The following is a 13,756-nucleotide window of genomic DNA, read 5'->3' on the forward strand; positions in this document are numbered from 1 at the left end:
AGAAAGCGTGAGTTCAGGGCTTCAATTCCCAGTACAAACTGCAGGGTGACCGTGTCTGCCCTGAAAAAGGGCCTGCCTGCTCCACACGTTTCTGGGCATCTGATACACAGCTTTTGAGGTAGCAAATGCATTTCTCAGCACCTGCTTGTAAAGACCAGAGCCATCCTGCCCCTCATTGTCAACACAAGCGCTCTCGCTGGCCCCCATCCAGGGAATAACTCTTCCAGTTTATCATTATTTAGTTCTCAGGGGCTTTGTCTTTCTCTTCCACCAGATGTCACTCCATGGTGACATTATGCCCGCAGGACCTAGTAGTTAGCACAGAGTAGCATTTGTAAGATATTTGTCGCATTTCACGGGACAAGAGAATCCACGTGATAATTTTAGACTTTTTTTGTGGAATTTCTGAGGGTTTGGTAGCCTAAATGGGCTATGTCAAGATTTCCCTTTCAAAGTAAACGGTAAGTTCTTGCATTGGGCCCTTTGCATAGTTGGCGGGGGGGGGGGGGGGGGCGGGGAGAAAAAAAAGAAAAACCTTAAGGACATGGCAAGCCTCTTTGGACTTCGGAGGTCAGATCTCCGTCACTTGTGACCAGGAGTTTACAGAGCAGTGACAGACTGCTTGCCTATTATGAGGCCTTAGGTTCTATCCAGCATCAAGAAAACTAAACGACAACAACAACAAAAAATCTACCACTTGTGAGCAGCCTGCTGAGTTCCCTATTCACTCCCCTAGGGTCCCCCACCACTGCTGCATTTGAGGCCACCCCAAGAGAGGCGACTCTGTGTTAGGTCTGGGCTGCTGTCCAGGGTGCTGTCACTACTCAGGTGTCTGCCATGCCTGTGACACAGAAGCTGAGCCCTGAGGCTCCACCCAACAAGACTTTGTACCCCTTTTTTTGTGCATATGCTACACACTTATTTCCCTCCCTCTTCTCCCCTACCATAAATGTGTTCATAACAGTACTTCACACCGTCGATGTTTGCAGATGGAGCAAGAGCTGCCCCCAGGGGCTCCTACTCATCTCCAGTTGTCCTCAGGGTGGCTGTGCTGTGACAGGCAGTAGTGCAGCTGTTTGCCTCTGTAGAGATTGAGTTTAAGGAACTGTGTGGGGACCAAGCAGGACATCACATTGAGCTGGATGGATGACCTTTACCAGTTACTGCAAAACTGCAGGTTGCTCTGAAGAAGCTGTTTGTCAGCTAACATTATGTGAAAGATTATCCCGGATGACAGGGAGCCACCAAGTAGAGGCCTGGGGTTTCCCTGAAGAGCTCTCACCTGTGTGAAGAAGCCTGTCCTTCTTCACGGCCTGGTCTACAGTCTTCAGCCTTGCCTAGCCAGCCCCCACACATGCATAAGGCAATTCCTCTCAAGGGACTTAGCTAGATAGGCAATTAATGACAAGGCAACCTACTAGGGCTGCTGGCTGTTTCTAGAGTAGAAGTGACTTTTATATAAATCATCAGAGAAATTCTTGCTTCCCTGGAGAGCCAGAGGTTGGCTTTTGCCTGACCAGTCCCAGGAATTCAAAGGATTGCTTTGATAGAAGAGTCAAGCAACAACTCGAGGTCACACTCCTCAGTGTTTAGTGCATTCATGTTCAGCCCTCTGCACTCTACCAGAGCATTACACAGCCACTTGTATTTCTGTGATTTTCACATCATGTGCCCCAACTTTGCTCCTCCTCCCTGCTCTCCTCCTCCACCCCTGCAACCTCCCCACCGACAGAGAAAAATAAAATCTCACTATGGAAGCTATAGTATGGCACAGTGTCTGTCCCACCGTATAGTCTTCTGTCCACACTTCTCTGCTTGCTTATGTCCATTGCTATGACTTGCTGGTCTGGTACAAGGCCTCTGGCTTCTGCTACTCTTATCAATGCTGGAACAGCAGTGAGATTTCCTTCAGATATCCTGTGGTTGCCCTGTGTCATGGAGAGCCTGTAATTTTATCTGTGAGACCTGTCCCTTCATGCACTACAGCAGTTCATTGATGGGGTAGATGTTGGGGTGGGCCAATTCACAGCCCTGGATCTGGGCCTGAGGTATCAGAGCTGGTCAGCTAGACATCTCTCCCGCTTTCACACCCTTAGAGCCAGCTCATCAGGAACCCCCACATCCAGGGCCAGCTCTACTGAGCTGCTCAGGTGAGGAGCAGGACTGGCTCTACTGACTCCCCTTGGGAGAAAGGGGTGAGGGCTTGCTTATGTCACTGCATATATATAGCCACTTTTGATGATGGCCAGTACCATCATTCTTTTAACTGGCTGGAAGTACCACCTATCCTAACACCAATTGCACTACAGAGGGGAACCTATTATTGGTTGCAGAAGAAAGAAGTCACCTTCCATAGTAGTTAGATTGGAGGTTGGCCAAGTGTGGTCCAGTCAAATCTGGCCCCACTGTGTGCTTAAAGGCTTTACTGGAAGAGTGAAGTTCACTCATTTACATATCTCACCATTTTCTGCTACAATGGCGGTTCAGTAGATGTGGCAACTACATACAAGACACCCACACAAAAACACGGCTATCAGTGTTCAAAGCGGCACAGTTTTGAAGTCATTGGCAAATCATGAAAACGCTAAGAAGCTAGACTCAAAAGGTAGATACTGCAGGATTCTATTTGTGTGAAATGTCACTAGAAAATCTCTGAGACACAAAGTGTTAGTGGGTTAGAGAAATGGCTCAGTGGGTAAAGTGCTTGCCACACAAGTATGAGGTCCTGAACTCAGTTCCCGGGATCCACATTTTAAAAACCTGATGTAGGAGCTGGAGTGCCAGCTCCACCGTTAAGAACACAGGCTGCTCTTCCAGAAGACTTGGGTTCAACTCCCAGCACCCATTTGATCACAACCATTTGTAACTCCAGTTCCAGGGGATCCAATAAGCATGTATTATAGGCACAATACATACACATACTGTGCAGACATGCATATCTGCAAAGCACCCATATTCATAATTTAAAACTGTAATGAATTAGAAAACAAAGATGCAGTGGGCCACGGCAGTGATCCCGGGAGAGGGAAGGTAGGAATAAGGTGAAGCCAGGGACTTGCTAGTCAACCAGTCCAGCCAAGTCAGCAAACTCCAGGCTCAGTGAGACGGTCTCAGAATTAAGGACAGTGATGAAGACACCCAGTCTCAACCTCTGGGCTCCACACTTGGGCACATGCACAGTGGATTAGTGTTTTCTAAAGGCTGAAAAGGCAGCAGGAATTGATAGCAAACAGCTACATGGTTTCTCTTGGGGAAGGGGGGAGACATAAACGTTCCAGTTTGCACAAGAGTGTATCTGAGATATACCAAAGCACTGAGCTGTGTACCAGCAGAGTTCAATTTACATCCCACTTGTCCTAGCATCCATGTGACTTTAGATGCTTCTGCTCTTGGGCCTTCTCTGCCGTGTGTACAAATGTGTAGGGAAGGGAAAAGCTGGTGCAATGTGTGAGACCAATCTTGAGTTCCCTCAGACTCTTGTGTCCTCTGGTTTTATTAGGCAGGTTACCAATTACCTTTCCAAGTCAAAGCACTTTGATAGATGCCCCTGGTTCCTCAGGCAGCCATCTGTTGATGTCTGTTTGCTGGCGTGGACACCAAGTTCATATCCATCTGATACAGAAACACCTGACCTTTAGTGAAGATATCGATATCTTCATAGTTTAGAGAGTTGAGTAGGTTTAGTACAATTCAGTTTGCTCATCCCAAAATCATTTGACTGGTGACTGATCGAGGCCTCATGCAATGTGAAAGCAGTGTTTGAAAAATGAAACGCATCATATTCCTCTCTGAGCTGGCAAGCAAGATGGTCTAGGCCTTGCTAGCATCCCTCCAAGACTCTTCCAGAAGGGCCAGGTGACCCCCATCAAGGGGCTGCTTAGACTGGCGTGTGCTGCTTCCATCTGGCCAGGAAATGCTTTTCCAGCACTTGCCGCAGATAGGCACAGCTAGGCTTCAAGATAAAGCAGTGGGGAATGTGGGCAGAGAAGTAAGCTAGGCAAGTTGGCATAGAACAAAGGGGGTCAAGGCAGTGGTGGAGGGAGAACACACCATTGTTCTAGAAAGGGGCATTCTCCTGCATGTCTAGGTCTCGGGTATTTGAGCAAAGGCTATAACTTGAGCAAACAGCTTAGGCCAAGGCCAGATGTCACTAGCTCAGAGACAGGAAGACTGCCAGCCACTCTATGGATACCTCCTACCCACTGTTACACTCATTTCCAGTGCTCTTGTTCTCTAGGGAGAGGAGTGTCACCCCCCCCCCCACACACACACACACCCTTCTCGAAGGGCCCATGACTGAAACACCTGTTGAGTTCTTTTCTCCATCCAATTTGGTCACAGCTTTGAGTGTCTGTTTCTTCCACAGTCCCATGTGACCCTGTTTAGGATTCCCTTCTAGGCTCCACAAGGTGGTCTCCAGAAGTCCTACAGGATGAGACTGGACTTACCTGTACAGGAATGTGTTGTCACCCATGACTTCTGGAGCAGAAATAGCTAACTTTGGATCCTCACATCCCCTCATTTCTGCTAAAACTTGAGCTGAGCCCCAAGGTTCTAACTCTCAATTACTAGCCAGCAAAGGCATCAAACAAGGCAAGATCTGCAGTCCCTTAATTAATCCTTTGGCACCTCCCTGTTCCAGTCAGTTTTCCCTGAAAGATCTAGGCACCCAACTTCATATCTGAAGCCCTACCTACCTCCTATGCTCATTGAAAACACACTCCCATTCTATTCACCCTAGGAAACACCAAGCTACCCCCACCCACTGTGTGGCACTAACAGCACCAGGCCCACCAACCCTTCGCCCCAAAGAAACCCCAACAGCCCAGAAGTGCATCAATCAACCTTTAATGTCCAAAAGAGGCGTGGATGCAGAGCATAGATGTGGCAGGGTCTCAGTCCCTGCACCAGAAATGAGAGATGAACAAAAACAAGACACTTCCAACTGGCCAGAGTCTGGGAGGGCAGGGAGAAACACAGATCTGGACATTCATAAGAAAAACAAAACCTAAAATCAGACATTCAATCTTGTGCCCAATAAAGGTTTGAACTCGGTCACCACCAGTTCCCACCCTCCCCTGCCAGCACTGAAGAAAAATAAAAGTTCAACACACACTAAGGGTTTAGGAGGAAGGGGCATTCTCCAGCCTTCCCCCTGACCCCCAAGAATGGGCTGGGGAAAATAATAGCTAGATTTCCCCACCCCTTACAGTGTCAACCCTACACGAGTTCTGAATGTGATTCCTAAGAATCAGCAGCTCAATTGGCAATGATAACCCCCACCCACCCCAATCCTGTCACCAACAGACAAGGTTTCCCTTGTACTTCTTTCTGGAATCTCCTCCCATTCACAGCCCTTCTCCACCTCTGGACTCCCAGAGGTCATACTGTACTTCAGACCTGTTCCAAGGAGCCCCTCCCCCCATTCCTTCCATTCTCACTTCCCACTAGAAACCAGCCACTGAGTGCCCCCTCCCCCCAGATCCAACTCCAGGACAGATGGCAGTATGGCCATCATATTCTGGGTGACCTTCCAAAAACTTTCCCAGGGAACAGACAGCCACAGGCAAAGCAGTGTCCAAGCAAGATGAACTGAGGGGAAGGGGATGGTTTAACATCCACCAGTGCTCACCCTCACAACAGGTAACATAAAAGCCCACTTAGAACTAACTGCACCCTACCTCCCATACACCCAGAGATGCCACTTATCCTGCCCCTTCCCACCCTTCTACCCCAAACCCACCCCCCCAACACAGACAAACACAAACATACACGAAGAAGAATCGAGGGGACATTGATTTGGTTTGATTGCTAAGACCTAACTAAGGAACTACAATCACCAGAAATTCCCTTGCCAGCCAACAATAGGGGCTGCTCGAAGAGAACTGAGGAATGAGAAAAAACAAGGGCTAAGCAGGGAGCAGACAGAATGTAAAGGGGAGAAGTCAAGCTAATGCCACTCCCAGCATCCTCCCAACATGACCTCTGACTGGAAGAATACGGGAAGGTAACCCACAAAGACACAAGCCCTAACTTAGAAATCCTGACAGACGGCAAGACGAGTCTGCTCCCCACTCCTACACCACAAACATCTCGGGGCCCCTTGGAGACTGCACCCCACCCACCCTGCCCCAAGCCAGAGTCACAGTTCAGTGGAATATTTCCCTGGTACTAGAGCAATCCCCCCGCCCAACTTCCTATCCCTCTCCCTGTCAATTCTAACTGTCCTCACAGCCTCCCCGGCCTCCTACAGTAGCGCCCACCATCCAAGAGGCAGCCGCAGCTTAACTTCTGCCTCAGAGCTATTTCTATTCCTCAGCCCTTCTAGTCTTTAGGGCTTCTCTCTCTGATGGCCTTTTATTTTCATCTAGGGAAAGAGAAAGGGGGGTGGGAGAGAGATTTCCTAGTGCAGTACAACCAAAAAAAATAACGTTAACATCTGAGACATAAACACAAAGCAGCCTTCTTCCCCAGGCAACTAAACAGAAAGAAGTTTGGTTTTGTTTTACTGCGACACACATGAAATCGAGTACAGTCCATGCAGTAGCACAGCCATTGGAGAGGACTTCCTGATGCTGGCCCCAGTGCAAAACAGTCCCAGCAACGCCGCCTGCTTGCCATCGCTGCCGCCGCCACTGACACCTTCGCCTCGGCCACCTAGCCTGACTTGAAGAGGAGGATTGCAACTTGACCCAAGTAAAAATAGATGAAGTGCTTTGTCTCGTGTGTGACATAGCTGCCAAAATTTCGGCCCACAATACAATGCCAGGTAGGGTTATATTTCTTGTCAAATTCCTAAAAAAGAATAAAAGAGGAAAAGAAAGAAAAGTAGTTAGGGTTGCTGAAGTGTCAGAAGGGAAGCTGCTCCCAGCAATTCCAGCACACACATTTAGTTGTTCCCACTCACCTTGTATCCCACCCCCAACCCTGCCACCCCAGCCCAGGACCTCAGCTCTCTACCTTCAGAAGCTCAGGTTCTAAGGCTGGCAAAGGCACTCCTATCCTCATCAATAATAGACCACCACAAAGGCTCCATTGTTCCTCTCTGCCAAGCCTCCAGCACTCTACACCCTGATCACCTCTCCATCTTCTAGTTACTCCACACCCAAACCTGCCCACCCTATAACTCTTTTAAGATAATAATCAGAGAAACCAGGGTGTCACGAGCATAGTAAGTAGGGCCCGGCCACCACTGCCTTACACATTTCTAAACTGACATTCCGAATAGGAACAAATGGGGACTAACTGTTGGAGCACCAATCCCCTCACTCCACAAAACCAAGCATCCCTGTGAGCCATCAGACAGTTCCCTAGCACACTGCGGCTCAGCCTACGACTCAGTTCTAGATGGATCCTTCACAGATTGCCGGCCCACTAGGAAAAACTGGAGACACCCCTCACCCCGGGCACATCTTATGGCTATGCAGACTGACGCCACACTCCTACACATGTCTGAGAATGCCAGCACTTAGATGACCACAGTCTGGGCCTGTGACTCTAGTTTAACATGGGTCTTGGGGGCTGGAGAGATGGAAGAGCAGAGAACTGATGAGAGCACCAGCTTTTCTTGCAGAAAACCTGGGTTGAATTTCTAGCACCCACACAGTGGCTCACAGCCATCCTGTAACTCCTTAAGAGGGCATCAGATCCTTTGGAACAGACCTCCACAAAGGCACCGAACACACTTGACAAACAGGCACACATGAAGGCAAAACATCCATACAAAAAAAAATAAATAAATAAAATAAAGATATGAAGTGGTAAAATAAAAAAGACAAACCACAAGGTCTGAACTGGGACCCAGGCCAGGCTCAGCTCCCCTTCAGTGTTAACCATTCCCTTCAGGCATTCACTTAGGATTTCTCTTTTAAGCCTTTACATCTACTTATTTACTTGGGACTGGTGAGTGTGCCACAGCACACATGTGGAAGTCAGAGGACAACTTGCAGAAGTCCATTATCTCCTTCCATGTGGGTTCCAGGGCTCAAACTCGGGTCATCAGGCTTGGCATCCACTACCCGTCTCACCGGCCCCATTTAGAAATTCCTCAATAACGGAACTCTAAATATTGAACCATTTTTATAAAATCTACAAAATTTACAGTCAGCTTTCTACATTTCTTGAGATCTACATCCATATATTCAACCAACTATAGATTAAAATATTCAGGAAAAAAATTACACTTGAATTGAACATGTACAGATTTTTTTCTCTATCATTTCCTACAGAAATCAAGGAACTGAATATTCAAGCTGATTCTTTTAAAATGTTATTGGAGTTGATTCAGCAGTTAAGAACACATGTTGCTCTTCCAGGGATCTGGGTTCCATTCCCAGCACCCACATGGCCACTCACAACCAACTGTAACTCCAGTCCCAGGGGTTCTGATGGCTTCTGGCCTCTACAGGTACCAGGCATGCATGATGGTATAGAGACATACATATAAAAAAATTGCCCATACATGTAAGGTTAATTTAAAATATATATATAAGAGAAAATATATGGACAGTAGTAGTAGAGTTCTGCAAAATATGCAGAACCTAAGCCCCTTTTTAGGGAAAAGGAAATATCCTTATTATGAGGATTATAAAGAGCACTGTAAATGAAGAAATCCCCAGAAATTCTGTTCAAGATCATATAGTATTCATTCAAATGCCCTTAATCTTAATTTTGAATACTGAATAGTTTTCAACTGGACTAGTAATATTTGTTCTGAAGTTGCTCTGCACAGCCTTCCCCATGTCTTGTAGTGGCAAAACACTAACGCAGCTCCAGCACAGTCTTGTCAAGATCATTAAGGAGATTTGCTTTGGCAGCTCAGAATCACCATAATCCAGCTGCTTCATACCTTCGCAGGGTTTTGTCTGAAGGGGTTGCACAAGCTTTTTCAGAAACTGTCTGCCCTGACGGTGCCCCGCCCCGCTCTACCCCAGCCCAGCCCGAGGTGGCTCGCTGTCAATCCTCCCACTGCTGGCTCACCTTCTTGATATAGGCAGCGATGTCCTTCTCTATGTTGTACTTCTCCATGGCCTGAGTGGCGCAGTCAACGGCATCCTGTTGCATGTCCTCAGACATGTCTGCGTTCTTGATCACTGCCTTCCGGTCAGACATTGTGACACTGCAGTAGGAGCACAAGAGGAAAGCTGGCAATGTCCCAGTGTAAGCAACAGACTGAGCTATGGGTTGGGAGCTACAGGGTTAGAGGGTGGTAGACAGGTAGGAGTATACGAACACAGACAAGAGAGAAGCTTTTGCTGGGTAAGGTGGCACATGCTTAAATCCCAACACCTAGGAGGTAATTGGATCTCTAAGTTCAAGGCCAGCCTGGTCTACAAAAGGAGTTCCAGGCTAGCCAAGACTACACAGTAAACCCTTGTCCAAAAAAAAAAAAAAAAAAAAACCCACTTAGTCACTTAGACACTTTTAGCAGAAATATGGTCCCTACCTCTTGGAAATACAATAAAGAGGAAAAAAGGTGTGGATATAAGATGTCACAATAAGATTTTCTAACTCCCAATAGCTACTTATTTCGTACACTCTGAACATCAGTCAGCACAACACTGAAAGCCAAGACCACATAACAACCTAGCTGCATCTTTCAGCAAGTTAATTCACCTCTGTTTTTATGTCACCATCTGTAAAATGGGGTCAAAGCATTATCCTACAAATAAACCAGAAGCTCACACTGAGGATGTTAAGCATCGTGACTTAATGACTATTATCTACTGGTCTCCCAGCAGAAGCCCTGCTAGCAATCAGTACCCCCGACTTCTGGCCCTGACTCTGAACCTCTGTGGTCTCAACAAGGCACCTGGCCTTTCTGTATCGATTACTTCCATTTTAGCAATGAGGTCAGCTTGCAACTGGAGGTTGTTTAAGAATTAACTAAGGTTACATGAGAGCATCTGCAAATAAGAGCCGATGCAAGGGATCTGGCTGTCCATCAGCCAGACTCGACCACCACCTGTTTTCATAAATCAAAGTTTTATGGGAACATGTTACAGTAGCAGATTTCTAGAGATTGTTCTGACATAAAACCTAAAATACTCACTGTCCCCTCACAGAATAAAAGGCCAACTCCGCTTTGATAAAAATAAAAGGGGGCTTCACACACAAGGCCTCCTGGCAAAGAGGTAATAATGACCTCTTAAATGGTGCACTGATGTTACCTCAAACCAGAGAAGCAGTCATGTGTCACCACATCCAAGCCTTCTGCTCCCCCACTCTCCTCACAGCAGTGCTGTCTTTAAAGTGCAATACAACTTTTTAATTCTAACTTTTAGTCACAGACCAAAAAATGATTGTCATTTCTCTGAATTTTTGCTTCCTCATCTCATTCAAAAAAGCATCAATGAAATGAGCACTTGGAGAATTATTACCTGACCAGAGAACTTTCTGGGTAACAGCAGGGCCAGGTGTGGTGGTTTGCACCTGAAGTTCTAACACTCGGAAGGTAGAGATAGGAAGGATGATCAGGCATTTAAAACGAACCTACAATGAGGCCATGTTTCAAACCAAAACAGAACATGGAGGAGGTGGGCCACACTGACCTGTGAGGACTAAGAAAAAGCTCAGTTCCATAGTCAAGCTTCCTGGGCCGTGGCCTTCACCATATGGTGAAGCAACCAGACTTCAGAAACTGACCCACATGGACCCTTCTACTCTGGCAGCCTGTAGTCATGTGAGCTACTTTACATCCAAACAAACACAGTACAGAACCCTGCCCCTGCTTATCACTCAAAGCAGTACTAATTCCCACCCCCCCCACCTCAACTTAAAAAGCAACGCGGGCCGTGGCCAAGCCCATTGGGGAAAAAAGGATGCTACCCACCCCCCCAGGCTTAACACAAGCTACACTAGAGCCTGACTGCTCCAGGCAAGATTCCTGGTATCCTTCCAAGCCACTTCTTATCTAAGTGCGCACTACCCGCCGAGATGGAAAGAACCCAGACCGTCAAATGCACACACAATGTATGTATGCATGACGGCTTCCAGGCAAGGCACCTTGGTCTGACACTGTCAAATAAAGCAAGGTTTCTTCCACTTAAGCGACACTGGCTAGTGTTTAGCTCAGATGCCCCTACCCCAGAGAAAACAGGAGCCTCAAGGAGTCTGTGGTGGTTGAAGAAAAGGTCAAGTGTAGCCTGTTCAAGGCCAACTAGGTCTGTGACCTTGGGCAAACAAGCATGTTTAAGAAATAGCCGAAATGGAAGAAAAGGAACAGCCTTCTTGAGGTTAGAGAAAAGCCTGATGTGGTGAGATCTTTCTAGAAGGGGAAAAAAAAACAAAAAACAATGTCACCTGGTGGCCTATTCCAGGTTCCCACTCAGAAGGGGGCAGTGTTTACAAATCCAGAGGTTGGGGGTGGAGCCTGGCTACAGACAACGAAGTATGAAATTGGCACCATTTTGCCAAAAAGCTCACCTGCTTCCCTGCCTCCTCCCCAAAGTCCAAAGGATCAACTTTGTCACAGTAATTAAAAGCTATCTTACGCCCCAACAGAGAGCCTACGATTACATAATGCTGGTCTTGTGACTACAATGCCACGATTCTTCACCTCTGGCCCCTCAGGCGTCGCAGAAAGGTGAGGCCCAGCCCCCGCAACCCCTATCCAAGGTACCAGCGAGAAAAGGGAGTTAGACACCCAGCTATCTTTTCCATCCTGGGGGGGATGGGGGGCGGAGCTGGTCCTCCAGATAAAAGGATGGCCAAAGGGCCCCAAGCCAGCTTCCTGAGTCACGAGCCAGGAGCTCCTGTGAAAACGCAAAAGAAGCACTCCAGGACAATTCACCTGTCCCCGGTCTTGCGACAAAAAAAAAAAAAAAAAAAAAAAAAAAAAAAAAGGGGGGGGGGTGGCTAAGGCTCCAAATGATACGGACCGCCCTGCACCATTCTTTAACACGTACAAACGTTATTGCCTCGTTTCAGATTTCCAAGGGGACCGTAATCCCTCGTCCCAATACACCCGCCCCACACACACACACACACACACACACACATACACACATACACACACACAATTTTTTTCTCCAGAGGGCAGGGACCACGAAGGACAGCACCTGGGGAATGAGAAAGCATCCACCTCCCCGCCGCCCCGCCGAGTCCTCAGGCCAAGACCGGTCCTCCGCCCTCCCCCGCCAGGCCTGGAGAGGCGCCGGAGTGACCGGGCGACCTCGCTGCAGGAAGGACGCCCCGGAGGGTGGCGGCGGCGGGAGGAGCCGTGTCGTGGCCGAACCCTCTCCACCCTCACTGACTGCCCGCGCGTCCCGGACCCCAGGGGCCTCCGCGCACCAGAGGCTGGCTCTCCTCCCCCCCTTCCCAGGGCTGCGGGGCCTCCAACCAGCGCACGAGGGTCTCCAGAGCCTGGGCCGAGCAAGGCGAGGGCTGCCCCCGGGGCCCCCGCTCACCGTCACGCAGGCGAGTCCGTACAGACCCCTGGGGAGCAGCGCTGGGCTGAAGCAAAGCGCAGGCAGGGGCGGTGTCCCCTGGGCTCCTCCTGCAGCAGCAGCCGCTGCCGCCGCGGTATCCCCCTGCTCCCGCAGCCCGGGGCCGAGCGCTCGCGCTGCTGATCGCCCTCCGAGTTTCCCCGGACGCCCGCGCTCTGCCTCTCGCCACCCGGCCGACCGCCTGTCCCGGCAGATACCTCGCCGTCCGCTCCGCTCCGCCGCTGAGCGCGGCCGACGCGCGGCCCTGAAATAGAGCCCCGCCCCCGCCCCCCTGCCGCGCGCGCCGCCGTCCGCGCTCCCCATTGGCTGCGCTCGCCCGGCCCCGCACTGCGGGCTTCTCCCCGCGCCGCTCTCGCTCCACATCTTGTTTCGTCCCACAATGCCTCGGGGCGGAGGAGGGGGTGGGGAAGGGGAGCGGGAGAAGGTGGGGGGAGGGAGCTGTGGCCTTAAGAGGAGAAAGGAGAATGCCGACCTCCCCCCTGCCCAGGCCCCTGGCTCGGGAGGAGTTGAGTAGGCCCAGAAAGGAAAAGGGAGAGGCATGGACACTCCAGTTCCAAGAAAGAAAGAGTGGGAGGATGGAGATTTCAGACTCAGGAGAGAAGGGCTCCAGGTCCCAGCTTTGGAAAGGCAGGACAGGGGATTAAAAATCACTGGGAACAGAGGAAAATTCAGGACTTCGTCTCCCTAGGCTGGCAACACTTGTGAGATACAGTCAAGCCCCATGGTGAAATAAAGATGTAAACAGTCCTCAAGGGCCTCCCCTCCCTTCACATTCTCTTTTGCTTCTAACTCAGCCTTTGTTCACGAATCTTGATACCTTTCTGCCTATCCATAGCTGGAACCCTAACTACACGATTATCAAAAATATCGGAGGTATAGCCTCTACAGTTTATGGCCTTTGGGAACAGAGGTGAGAACCATTTCCTGGAAGCCAGACTCGAGGCTTGAAAGGAACTCCTGTAAGTATGAGCTGTGATGTATCTTAAACGACTTCATCCGTGGCCCTCAAATACAGACAGAACACGCTGGGTGGGTGGCACACTTTAATCCCAACACTTGGAAGGCAGAGGCAGGCAGATCTCTGAGACACCAGCCTAGTCTATAGAGCTAGTTTCAGGACACCCAGGTCTACACAGAAAAACCTTGTCCCAAAAAAACAAAAACAAGAAGTGTAGACAACACGGAATCAGACCCCTTGCCAGATCAGCTCCCTTGAAGTACACTTGGATGGGAGGCTTTAAAGTTCAAGAAACGGACACTGTTCTGTGTGTGTGTGTGTGTGTGTGTGTGTGTGTGTGTGTGTGTTTTCA

General features: G+C 49.2%; 1 protein-coding gene across 1 annotated transcript; it reads right to left on the bottom strand.

The window, feature by feature from the left end:
• Positions 1–4,832: 4,832 nt before the first annotated feature.
• Positions 4,833–12,679, bottom strand: DYNLL2 (dynein light chain LC8-type 2). Its single transcript, XM_080924492.1, has 3 exons — positions 12,408–12,679; positions 8,980–9,118; positions 4,833–6,795 (listed from the first exon to the last, which is right to left on the bottom strand). Exons 2-3 carry the CDS (start codon positions 9,109–9,111, stop codon positions 6,658–6,660), a joined length of 270 nt encoding a protein of 89 aa, XP_080780618.1. The 5' UTR covers positions 9,112–9,118; positions 12,408–12,679; the 3' UTR covers positions 4,833–6,657.
• Between the last annotated feature and the right edge of the window lie 1,077 nt (positions 12,680–13,756).

The sequence above is a fragment of the Micromys minutus genome (genome assembly GCF_963924665.1).
Source record: "Micromys minutus genome assembly, chromosome: 10".
Classification (NCBI taxonomy): domain Eukaryota; kingdom Metazoa; phylum Chordata; class Mammalia; order Rodentia; family Muridae; genus Micromys; species Micromys minutus.

What these genes read in the sequence shown, in the direction of transcription:
- DYNLL2 (XM_080924492.1), bottom strand. Translation starts at nt 9,111, where the DNA reads ATGTCTGACCGGAAGGCAGTGATCAAGAACGCAGACATGTCTGAGGAC. An exon ending in TCGCTGCCTATATCAAGAAG is followed by an intron (nt 6,796 to 8,979) that starts GTGAGCCAGCAG and finishes ATTCTTTTTTAG; the next exon opens with GAATTTGACAAGAAATATAA.